The sequence below is a fragment of the Grus americana genome, chromosome 2 (assembly GCF_028858705.1).
Source record: "Grus americana isolate bGruAme1 chromosome 2, bGruAme1.mat, whole genome shotgun sequence".
Classification (NCBI taxonomy): domain Eukaryota; kingdom Metazoa; phylum Chordata; class Aves; order Gruiformes; family Gruidae; genus Grus; species Grus americana.
Window position 1 is genome coordinate 150205844 of NC_072853.1, and position 12345 is coordinate 150218188.

Sequence of the window (12345 nt, forward strand, 5' to 3'; positions counted from 1 at the left end):
TTCAATGCATTTGTGTTTTTCCAAGGGTGGTTTCAGCAGAGCAGGAGGAAAGCCAGGGGATCGGCCAGCACTGCTTTGGCTCCACGCAGGTGCTCTGCAGGTCAGCGCTGAAAGCCGCTGGATTAGGGGTTTAGTTTTGAAGACAGCAGTGTGCATTAGCATCTTGGAGTTAAAACGCCAAGGAAAAAAAGGAGGAAAGATTATGGTTACAGATATACAATTAGCCAAACACTGTAGCTGCAGGGAGAGGGAAGCAGCTCAGTTCCCATTACGGCGGGATGCACTCCGTGCTGGGCCGTGTCCGGAGGCAAGGGCCACCCGTGGGGCAGGCCATGCGCGGAGCCCGGGGAATGTGACAGCACCTGCCGACGATGGGGGTATCTTGGCTGTGGGCCCGGAGGCCCCGGAAGACAAGGTTGCCCATTCGCACCCAAACGTCGTGCCCTTCGCCAAACGCCTCCCTGATCACTCCCGGGGCAGCCCGGCCGGCCCGACGCGTCCCTGTGTCCCCCCCTGCCACTCACCCCCAGAACAGCCTGAGGCAGGAGCGCCATCCTCACAGCGGCAGGCAGCCCTGCCAGGCGTCAGCCCACACTCTGCGGATCTAGCTGTAGCTGCCCTCCCTCTGAGCGCCGGGCTTCTCCCGCCCCCCCCGGCGGGGTGGGAGGCAGAGATATTTTTAACACCCGGCACCCCCGTCCTCCCCTCAGCACCAGCGGCCGCTGCCCCGCGGTTCCCGCCGGATCGCCCCCAGCGCGTACGCGCAGAGCGCAGCGGCGCCGCTCCACGCCCGGCCAGCAGGTGTCGCTGCCACACTCCCCGGGCAAGCCCCGCGCACCGGCCCGGGCGCGGCGGGGGCGGCGCGGTGCAGCCCCCCGCGGGCCGGTTCCCACCCGCGACTCCCGCCCCTCGGCCGTGGGGAAAGGTGAGCGGCTGCCAGTGCGGCGGGCGCCTCCTCCACTTCCGCACCGAGCTGAGCCGGCGGCAGGTGAAGCGAGGTGCCTCGACGTCTCTCCGCGGCGGCGGCACCGCCTCCCTCGGTGCCGCACGGCCCCGTCCTCCTGCCCCGTGAATGGCTGCCGGCTGACTGACAGGCGAGGCGGCCACACAGGGCGGCAGCTGCCTGGCGTACACCTATAAGGGCCGGCGGGGAAGGGGTACCGGGCGGTGAGGGGCTGCCCGGTGAGCAGCCTCCTACGGGCGGGGGCGGCGGTGGTGGTCCTCGCTCGGAGAGCCGAGCGCTCGCGGAGGCGGGCGCTCGCCCGCTGGCTCCCCGGCAGCGTCCCCGCCCGCCTAGCCCCGCTGATCTCCGCAGCAAGTGGCAGTCCCGCGCCGCGGGCCCCCCTCTCCGGCAGCGGCGCCCGAAGGATGCGGAGCGGGGGAGCGCGGGCGGCGGCGGGGCGCCGCGGGGGGACCCGCCGCTGCGCCGGGCGCGGGCGCCGCCGCCCCTGCGCGCTGCGCTGGGCAGCAGCAGCTCAGTGAGCGCGGTGGCCGCGGCGGGAGGAGGCGCAGGCGGGCTCGCTGCAGCCGCTGCCGTCGCCGGAGGGGCTGCGAGCCGCTCCGCGCCGGCGGTGGGGCTGCGCGGCGCCCCGCGCTGGGGAAGGCGCGGGCGGCGCCGCCACAGGTGACTCGCGGGCCGGGGGCCGTTTTCCGTCCCGCTGCCGCTCGGCCGCCCCTGCGCGTTCGTGCCCCTGCGCCGCGGCCGCCTACGCGAAGCCCATCTTCAGCCACTTCGCCGTGCCTGCGCGACCGGCAGCGCCGGGGGACATGGCTTTGCTCCGGCTCCTTCTCTTCTTGCTCCTCGCCCAGCGGGGGCTCGGGGCCGCCGCTGGCCAAGGGCAGGCGGTGCGCGGCCGGGAGCGGGCGCTCAGAGGGAGGCAGCCTATTTACAACCACATCAAGAGCCGGGAGCCTCCGCCGGCCCCGCGGAGCCGCTCTACTGAGAGCACCATCTTGGCGCAGCGGCTCGCCGAGGAGGTGCCCCAGGACGTGGCCTCGTTCCTCTACACGGGCGATTTCCGGGAGCTGCGGCGTGCCAACTGCTCCGGGCGGTACGAGCTGGCCAGCCTCGCCGGCAAGTCGCGCTTCACCTCGCACCCCTCACTGCACGGGGCCCTAGACACCCTCACCCACGCCACCAACTTCCTCAACATGATCCTCCAGAGCAATAAGTCGCGGGAGCAGAACTTGCAGGAGGACCTGGAGTGGTACCGCGCCTTGATCAGGAGCCTCCTGGAGGGGGACCCCAACATCTCCAGGGCAGCTATCACTTTCAGCACGGCGCCTTTCTCTTCCACCCCCCAGGTTTTCCTCCAGGCCAGCAGGCACGAGAGCCAGGTCCTCCTGCAGGACTTGTCCTCCTCGGCTCACCGCCTGGCCAACGCCTCTGTGGAAACAGAGTGGTTCCACAGCTTGAAGCGCAAGTGGAGGCCACATCTGCACAGGAAGGTCTTAAACACGGGTCCCAAAACTTTGGAGAACAGCTGGAAGAGACGGGAGAGCTTCACTGCTGATAAGAACCACATCAGGTGGTCCTCGCCTTACCTGGAGTGTGAGAATGGGAATTACAAACCCGGCTGGCTAGTGACTCTCTCAGCAGCTTTCTATGGGCTGCAGCCAAACCTCCTCCCCGAGTTCAGGTAGGAGGAGTGTTCCTCTGCTTGCTTTCTGTCGAGAAGGGGGTAGGATGGGGTTTTGGTTCTGTGCCCCTCCTTGTGCTGTGTCTCTGCAGTGCCCTGACCAACCCTTGCCAGACAGGCTGCTCAGTCACACCCCAGAGCAACCTCAGGCCTTCCTGTTGAGCTCTACCTTTGTGTGCATTAGGGAGCTGTTGCTCAGTAGAAGAATCGCTTTCATCTGTGTAAGGCAGCGTTTGCTTTACCTGCTCCCATTGAAACAGGTGTGCATGTGGGTTATGTTCCTCATGTGCTTCTGGTGGGGAGAGGAGGGCAGCAATTGCCAGTTGTAGTTTATTTCTGACTGCAAGAGGAAGACATTTATTTACTGAGGTGTTATTTCTAACTAAACTATATAATTAAAACTAGCTTGACCCCAGCTATGATTGTAAACAGCTGGGAAACAACATTGTTATGCTGGTAAACTACAGTTTCTGGTCTCCATAGCACATCCACTGTGGGGTGTTCGAGCCCGGTCAGTATATTTGTAAGGAAATAAGTGTTTGTGACTGCAGGTCTGTCAGAGTGTGTGTGGCTACAACCTGAACCAGCAGTAGGAGAGCTTTCCTTAGGACACCCCCGGTTGCATAGCTGATAACTGGCATACATAAAGACTTGCTTTTTTTTATTGCTGTTAGCCCCAGGACTTTGCCACTGGGCTGCGACTAGCAGAGAGGAGGCTATAGAAATGCCCATTCTTGTGTCTTTGTATTTCACAGCAAAGAGGGATTTCTCCAAAGAATAAGAGCAGCCTGCAGGGTACGAGGTGCCAGATTTTCCCACTGACACTTCTGTGGTGGGGCTCATGGGAAACTCTGTACCCTGGGGAATGCCCGCTGCCCAGAAGCAGCTGGCATTTGTCAGGGGGTGAGAGAGGAGCACAGAATTTGCTTTGTGCTGTGAATCAGTAGTAGGTAAAGATAGACAAGAACACAGCGGGCACAGGAGAGATTTTGCCACACCTAGGTGGTGAGGCAGTAGTGTTTGTGAACACTGGTTTTCTTGGCTTGGTCTGAAATCTGGTGAGATCAAACAGGTATGAATGCAGTCATGCATCCTTGAAAAAAAAAAAGAAATCTGTTGAATAGAGAGTGGCTACCTATTTCTCTGTTGAATCACCTTTTGCCCTGAAATTTTCATACTTGTGGGGCTGGTAGGGTTAACGTAAAATGAGCTCATTGTTGCTGAATTCCTCTCAAGACCAAAAGCCAAGAATAGTTCTAATGCAGAGCTCTTCTGCACCCTAGCAGGGGGTCCAGAAAAGTTCAGGAAACTTCTTATAGATTGTTGAAATGCAGTGTTTCACACCTGATGAACTTCAGGATGCAGATGAAAGCTAGTGTAGGCTGATACTCTCTTCTCAGGGATAGAGGTTCACATAACCTGAAGAACTATGAGGCTGGGGGTGGGGTGGCAGGCACTAACCAGTGATCTGAGAATTTAGATCTTGATATAAAACTTAAAGAAGCTTCAATCTTGACTTCAGCGGAGAGCAACAAAACATGTATTCTAAGAAAAATAGTCTAAAACTTTAATCTCTGCTCTGTGCCAGGATCCTGTGATGCCAGGAAGCATCTCAGTGGCGTGGGTCTCTGGTGTGCTAAACATGCCGGGTCCATTCTGGAGTAACTTTGGCCAACCAAGGCAACCAGTAGAGGTCCTCCTGGGTGCAGTACAAAGCAATGCCTTCACTTCCTCATCTTCCCAGCCTTTCTTTACCATGTGGGAGTCACTTTAGTTGAAAAAATAGAATAACGTGTTGTAACCCTGATACTTCAAAGGGCATCCATTAAGCACATCTAAGCTTGGAGAACTTATTTAGAAGATCTTGCAATGGGGTATGCCGTGCAAGTTCAAAGTCTTGTATTGCTGTTGTACTGAACAGTTAGGACGAAACTAACAAAGTTTTGTTGCATCAAAACCAGAGATGAGTTGGTAAGCATTTCTAAGAAAATGGGTCAGTAAGTTTTTGGTAGCTATATATGGAAGCAGGTGGAAGAAGTTCATATATATGTGCACATATTCTGGCAAGGCTAAATGATAGTGCCTGTATTCCTGGTTTGAGGTATGTTACATGAAAGATGGGCTTCTAATAAAAGCTTATTATGTGAGATATTGGAAAAAGTAACTCTGCAGCTACATAGGAAATATTATAAACAAAATACTTTTCTCCAAAGACTTGTGGGATATCTTAATATTTGCACGATATTTTCTGTGCTTGGTAGACACACAGCCTCAGTGTGAGATCTTGAGAAGAAATGGTTTAAAGCATAAGCATGTAATACAAAAATGTAAACTCTAATGTGGTTATTAGATCATTAGTATTAATTACCAGAAGACACCTCTTGAAATAAGCTTTATTTCCCTTCACCATCTGAGTGACACAATAACTTACCTTTAAATTCCTATTTAAGGCCCGCCCATATGGTAAAAAGCAGTATGTATTAACCTCCATCTTTTGAGAAAGCTACATGGGTTCTCCCAACACAGTATCTCAGAACTATCTGTTAGGAACATAATGGATGAGTTTACATGCTTCTTCCATTTAATAGCCTGGCATGACATCATCAATGTTAATTTAGTGCATGCCCCTTTAATATTATTCTAAGAGTTTATGTACTTTATTCTTTGCTGACAATAGGTTTATGGCATGATACATTAGGGTAAGAGACGTTCAGGAACACATTATCTCCATGGAAAAATTCCTTCAGATTACAGAAGGAAAACCCGGTGATTCTGCTTCTTGGTATCTGTTGCAGTAACAGTCATGTGGCATAGCAATGGAAAGAGTTTAATGAAGTCAATACTAATAACTACTACTGGTTATGTTCAATACGTGATACTACTGTGATGCTATTGTCAACAGCATTCTGAAAGTGCAGCAAAACAAAGCTTTGTTCTTTGTGTCATGAAGGATTATGGTGCTTTCTGCCAGGTGTTACAGATGGGGGGCTCTTGCAAACAGCTTGCTCTCTGTCTGTACTTTCACCTCCCACGTCCTCCTTGCCCCCCTTCCCAAGAGGTGACAGCCAAACTGTCCAAAGTGAAGGCCAAGGGAGGTGAGAGAATATGGTTGTTCAAGCTGTCTTGCCAAGGGTAGCACCGTAGGCCCCTACTGAGATGAAGCAGAGAAACCGAAGACAACTTGATTGTGCTGATGAATGTACCAGAAGCTGTTCAGCTCCAGTGGGACCACGTTAGCCCAACGCAATGCTAAGCTAGTGGTGCTGACTGTCCGTAGCTTCTCAGCAGTGCTTGCTGGTGTTTTGTTGTCTGCATTCACTGGACTTTGATCTGCCTAAAGTGCAGGGAGAGAACATTACCGCTTGCTTATAAAATACAGTGTAGACTTGCATTCAGAAATGAGGATCTGTAGAGACTAGAAGTAATCACTTGGTGATATTAATCATTCCGTTGTCCTTTCTTAAAGTCTAAACTGATGCAGTTTGCAGCTGGAATTCACCATCTAATGTGCCTAATCACTCTACAACTCTAGTGCTGCAGAGGGTAGAGCATGATAGTATTTGTCCCTGATCTTCTGTGACCTCCTCTGCTACTTCCTATTGCATGATGAGAATGAACCGTATTCCATGGCATGTGTCAATCCAGGTGGTCTCTTTGCAGCTATGTTGTGGAAGTGGAAGGGTGTGAGAAGCTGCATGTTGTGAGTACATTTCCTTCTGTAAAAGTACTTGCTCGGCCCCTGGCAAGGAAATGGGAGGTTTTCATTGCTTCAGCAGTCTAGGAGGCCAGTGGGGAAGATCACTCCTTGATCTGGAAGGAAGATGTATGAGTAGTCAGCTACTAGGAACATACAAGTCTTAAAAAAAACCCCAAAAAACAAACACAAAAACCCAAACAAAAAAACCCACCAAACCTCCTGGGTTGCTGTGTCAATCTCCTGCTGTCACAAGCCCACTTAATGTCATCAGCTGCCCAACCTCCATCTTAAAGTGGGTGAGTTTCCCTCTTGACTCTCCAGTCCATTGATATGCCAGGTTGGATAGCTTCTTCTGATTTATGATCTAAATTTATTCACAGTCAGTTCTCATCCATTTATTCCTGTTCCAGAACTGCCTTCTATCTGAAATAGCACTGTTTGCTGATGTTTACTGCCCTGACCTATTTATAGGCAGCAGTCCCTTCTCCACTTTTGTTTGCTAGACTACACAAACCAGCTTTCTTTAGTCTCCTGTTATCAGCTCTCTGTTGCCATGGTCCCTCTTCTCAAGTCTTGTTCCAGTGTTTCTTGAACGTGGTTAGTCAGATTCATGTGCAATGACATCAATTATCCCCAAACTCTGATGAATGAATCGTCGCTTTTGCAGTTCAAAATGTTCTCTTGCATGCTTTTCTCATTTTCTTTAATATTGTGTTGTAATATGTCAACATGTTGGGAACTGGTCATCTCTTTCTCACTATTTTTCATCTAGGAGATCAGAATATCTTTAGGATACAGGCACATTTTTTTTCCTCTCCCACCATGTTCCAGTGAGGCCAGGTCATTTTTTCACCAAATCCAGGGCAGTATTTGCAACCTTTAAGGACTGTTGGGAGAATGCAATGGAATAATGGCTGTTCTGGCTACTTCTCTCTTAATTATTGGAAATGTATTCCTTGGTGCAAAGATTAATCTTTATTGCACAGTTAAATTTAGTTGTTTCTTCCCTAAAGGCAGTGTAATGTAGTGATTTCTACTGTACTATTAACAGTGACTCAGACTACTCCAGCGTTAGGCCTTAATGGGGCTCTTAGTAAAGGAAGCATTACTGAAGGCCAATTAAACCATAGAGGTATAAGTATATATGACAAATAAGTAATTTCTTAGGGAATATATGTGATTTCCTCTTCTGCTAAATATTTCACAGCTATTTAATTGTTTGGTAAAATAACCCTAAATGTAGACATAAAAAAAGATTGTAAAATTTAGTAACTTTTTTCTTTTAAACATGGTTTAATTTCTTCCTTTAGCCGCCTTTTTTAGTCCCCCTCATCTCTCCTTAGTCTCAGTACTGAACTAGGAAAGAAAATTAATTTTAACTGTTTAAGGAGGCTTTCTAATTTTTTTGTGACATGATATATTAGTTGTATAATCCTGAAGATACTTTAAAATGGTGAGGCTGACATTTTTTCTGTAGCATGCCCTGGCCCATATAACATGATTGAAGGTGTGGGTGGATTTAGAACAGGGTTTAAAAATGAAAAGGAATAACTTATTTCCTAGAACTTCTGAAAGTCTTGGACTTATATTCCTGAAAAGAGATGAGAACAAAGAAATGTCTTCCTGTGCTTTACTGTCTGCTTATAGAAACCCCCAGTGTGTTTTAAGTATTCTATAGACAATCAATTATGTCTCTGCCTTTTTTTGTATTACATCATGGATAAGGATAGAAAACTGGATGGTGATGAAACAAGAGGAACAATAAATAGGGATTTTTTTTCTAGAGGCATGATTCAGCTTTCTTCACTATTGGAGAAACAGAACTGGGTCTTTGAAGAAAGAAGTATGGCTAGCAGGGGATTGAAACACATACTACATTTATGTCCACAATTACGTAGCACATGGTAAGTTGCAATAAAAGGAACTAGCTTTTTGGGTCAAACTGCTGATTCCACTCCTCTGTTCTTTACCCCCCTCCCCTTGGGCAAGGCTTCCAGCACAGCAGGTTATCAAAGCTCTTCTGAAGGGAATGGGCATGTGGCAGTCCTTACTATTGGAGATTCAGCTCCAGGACTGTCACCTCCTATTCTGTCTATTCATGAACCTGGGCTGAGAGAGAGAAGTGTTTCTAAAAGTAGGAACAAAAGCATTGCTGTATTAGGTCAGATGAAAGGCTTACCTAGCCCTTCTTCCAAAACCATTCTTGCAGGTACTTAGGAGAAGAAAAGTGAGTGGAGTTCTATCTTGGTTGTATCCCATTTACAAAAAATAAGCAATAAAAAAAAATTGTTTTTCAGACTCTATCTGAATGAGAGTTGATAGTAAGTATGGATTAAATTGACCTCCGTGATTCTAATTGACTTTTTAACCCATTTTTTTGTCTTCTGCAATGTAGTTTGGCATTGGATACCATAATACAATTATGAACTGTTTGGAGACAAAAAAAATAAATTCTGCTTTTAAATTTGCTCCATGAATCTAAAGTCATTGGGAGACCTTAGATTCTTGTGATAAACGACTTTGGAAAGTGTTCATTCATCTTCTCTGTGTCAGGCAGATTTAGTTGTAGGTTATACTAAGCTTATCACCTGCAAACTTTGTCACTGGTCACCTATTCGTGGTCATCTGTGAATGTATTGAACAAAGAAAGGGTAATTGTGGTGCCCAGCTTGTTAAGCTCCCTGCATGTAAAAACTGACTTTTGTCATGTTGATACTCTCAAGAGTGGCTCAAAGGTTGGAGCCTTCCTGGCTCTGAAGTGCGCAGTGACAAAAATAATTCATTTTCTGCAAAGGCTGTCTCTACTCTGAGCAATTTTTATAGCTTGGTTATATCTTGGTTGTCTGGCCTCACGGATTCTACTTCAGGCTTCTTTTTCCTGAGGTATTTGAAACGTTTTTAATTAGTAGAGCCTATGCTTTTCACATGTTGCTCAAGAATGTAAGACAAAACCAAAACGCACTTTGTAGTTTTGTATGTTCCTTGCCCAGGTTTATGCCTCTCCATTTCCCTTTTTGCTAATGTTGGCTTCCACTTTTCAGTTTTAAAATTCCCTTATTACCTTTAAATAAATCTTCAGTGTCAGGAGACTGGTTATAGTTAGGCTGAGGCTGTCTTTCCTGTGTAGGATTCTTCCCATTGAAAAGCTTTTCTTGTTCCTAACCTCTTTTTTTATGTAATTTTCTATACTGTTCCTTGAGGCCCTTTCTTTCCACCTATCTCTTTGACCCCATGGATAGTAATAGGACCATTAAAAAAAAAAATGCTGGTTTCTTACTAAACAGCTTGAATTTGGCTCCAAGACCTCTTTTCATAGGAAGAATCTAATATAAGTGGTACCCCAGCATCATTGACATCTCGCATGCCTTTATAAAGTGATGCTTTGTGACAGAGTTAAGATGCTAGCAGCAACTTGAACATTCTCAAGCAGAAAAAAAATCGCCACCCCTCAAAGTATCTAGGAAGCTCTCTGACTAAACTGTGGGGAAATCCCCAGAGATGCAGCACTGCATGCTATAAATCTGAAGGCAGATTTGAACCTGAAATAATTCTTCAGACAACAGAGGATTCAGCTTTAAGTATTCCGCCCTTGTGGTACTGTTCCAAATGGCCTAGAGGGATTTTCTTTGCAGGTGAATCCTAATTCATGTGCCCACACTGCTACACCTTACTCTTCAGTTAAGTTTATTTTTAGTGAAAGCTAGTTCTGCTGTGAAAATGTGTGCTGAAAAGCAGCAGTCATGCTATGGCTGAGGAATTAGTTAAGTGTGTCTCTGGCCTATTAGTAGGAAATCAGTGGTAACTGTGCGACCAGGTCAAAATCGTGTTGCATGTAACATCCCAGTAGCCTTTTGTGAATTTGACTGGATATGCAGAGGTAATAGTTCTAAAAACGTCTAAATGATCCTAAATCTTAATTCTCAAAAGTAACTTGAACTCGCAGAAGCTGCTGACTTGTCAGTAAGACTTATTACTGAAAGTTACTTGTGGATTTGACACCAGGATTATTTTTTGGATGCTCAGTTGATAATACATTGAAGGACCCTCAGGTGTCAGGTAGTAAGCACTGTTTGAAAATGAACATCCTTGAAAATGTCAGCCTCCAAAATGAGAATGGTCAGAAAAGGTATCTGCCCTGAAAACAGCTGTTCTAATTACAGTGCGTGTTTATCTAGAGGTGTGGGCATTTGCAGATTTGGGACAGCTGTAGAGAATTTGTTTTTCTTATCTCCTTGTTTTGTGGTAAGGAGGACTTATGAAGGACAGCATGTAGGGGTAAATGAATATGGCAGCAAGAATCTAGGCAGGCATTTAGATTTGGGGGGGTGATGTCTGCTTCAGCATGTGACAACCATGTCTTGTACCTTAATTATAGTGCTTGCAGTGCTTACAGGTACAAAAAGAAATGTACAAACTTGGAAGACAAACTTTGGATGCCTGTTTAGCTGAGTTGTGATAAGCCCTGTGCCAAAAAGCCTCTGAAGATCTAGAGGACAAAGATATTGTTTATCACCATTTAAATGTTGGCAGGCTATTATTCTGTGCAGTTCTGGAGTAAGCTGGCTGGGAGAAAGAGAACATGCTCCTTCTGCTTTTTTATGATGTAACATTACAGGCAAAAAAATTCTTCTGTAGATATGGGTTTTACAACATGTTGTTACAGTGAAATATTATAACTACAGAACCTATCAAGATAGCTAGTAGGTTAGGAAAATAAGCTTAAATCAATTTCTGGCACAGATTTCAAGGCAAACAGCATGCCAACAAACAGTGGTGCTGGAAATTGACAGACAGGAAAGCCTCTTAAATCAAACCTCTGATCTGACAGAAAATCCTTGATGACATCATTCTTCAATGATTATCTATTATGTACAATTCAACTAATTCTTAACTTACATGTAAAACACAAATGTGCAATCCTTAACTATCCTTTTTTTGTGTAAGGATTGTAAAATTGTGGCAAAACCCAAATATTTATTGTTATAAGGAGATTAACAAAATATACTTACTTGCCAGATGGTCCACAATTACCAGTAATATTGTTATTAACTTATCACTGTGGCTTGGGATCAGCCAGGCAGCATTGTCAATGTGGATGAATGTGTTATGCTGACAAGCTGAGTCTACTCTTATACTGTTGATATCTGTTGTTGATCGCTTCTGTCAAGATAGCAGAGCTGCAATTATTCCCAGTTAGTTCAATAAATATAACACTTGCATGTAGCTGGTCCATATACATTCTAATAATCTAGGAGGATGCATTCTTCCATATGTTCCATTTTCCGAATGCTGAATCAAAAATAACTGAAAATGTGGGTGGCTAAGCAGGCTGTGCCAGATACTGTATTAATCACAGATGAATTTCAGAAATACATCGTCATGTACATATTGGTGTACTCTGTGTAATAATGGTGGGGTACGAGTCTGAGATGGTGTTTTGAAATGGCAAAGTATCCTAAATGAATGCGGTAAAAGTCTTGTGTCATCGTGATGCTTTCTGTAAATGCCAAATGTATGCTTAGAGAAACTTTTCTTCTGAAAGCGTTATATCCTCAAGTAGTTGCAGACCCTGTTACTACCTCAGCAGAACTGTGATGCTAGCATGAACATATAGCGCACAGGTCTAGTGAAAAAAAGAATAATATGCACCGGGGGGGGGGGGGGAGAAAAAAAAGGAAAGTTTATGGTAGATTGTAACTGTCAGGAGAGATTGTTTTCATATGCCAGCTTCTGGACTGTACTGTTTTTTTCCTGTAGATTTTCACCCCAGAAATTCATAAAGCTCTGAGAAAAGGAAAAAGCAAAACAACTTAATCATATCAGAAGTTCAGGTTGTGCTACAGAAGAGCTGCAGACAGAAGAGTGTAGGTAGACATGTTTATATTGAGTTAATGAAGACCGGGTTTTCTGAAAGGTGAACATTCTTGTAAGAAAAGTTTTCCCTTTGGTTCTCTTGTGTTAAAATGCATTCAGTTTCAAATGGAAGAATTTTGTAGTGTTTCTAAAAGT

General features: G+C 46.4%; 1 protein-coding gene across 2 annotated transcripts in view; it reads left to right on the plus strand.

Annotated features, from left to right (window-relative positions):
• The first annotated feature begins 1136 nt into the window (after positions 1-1136).
• Positions 1137-12345, plus strand: part of GPR158 (G protein-coupled receptor 158) — a 207541-nt gene continuing 196332 nt past the window's right edge. For both annotated transcript variants that reach the window (XM_054818195.1, XM_054818196.1), the window contains exon 1: positions 1137-2639. In XM_054818195.1, the coding sequence (XP_054674170.1) occupies positions 1768-2639 (872 nt within the window). In that variant the 5' untranslated portion in view covers positions 1137-1767. The remainder of the gene's footprint in view (positions 2640-12345) is intronic.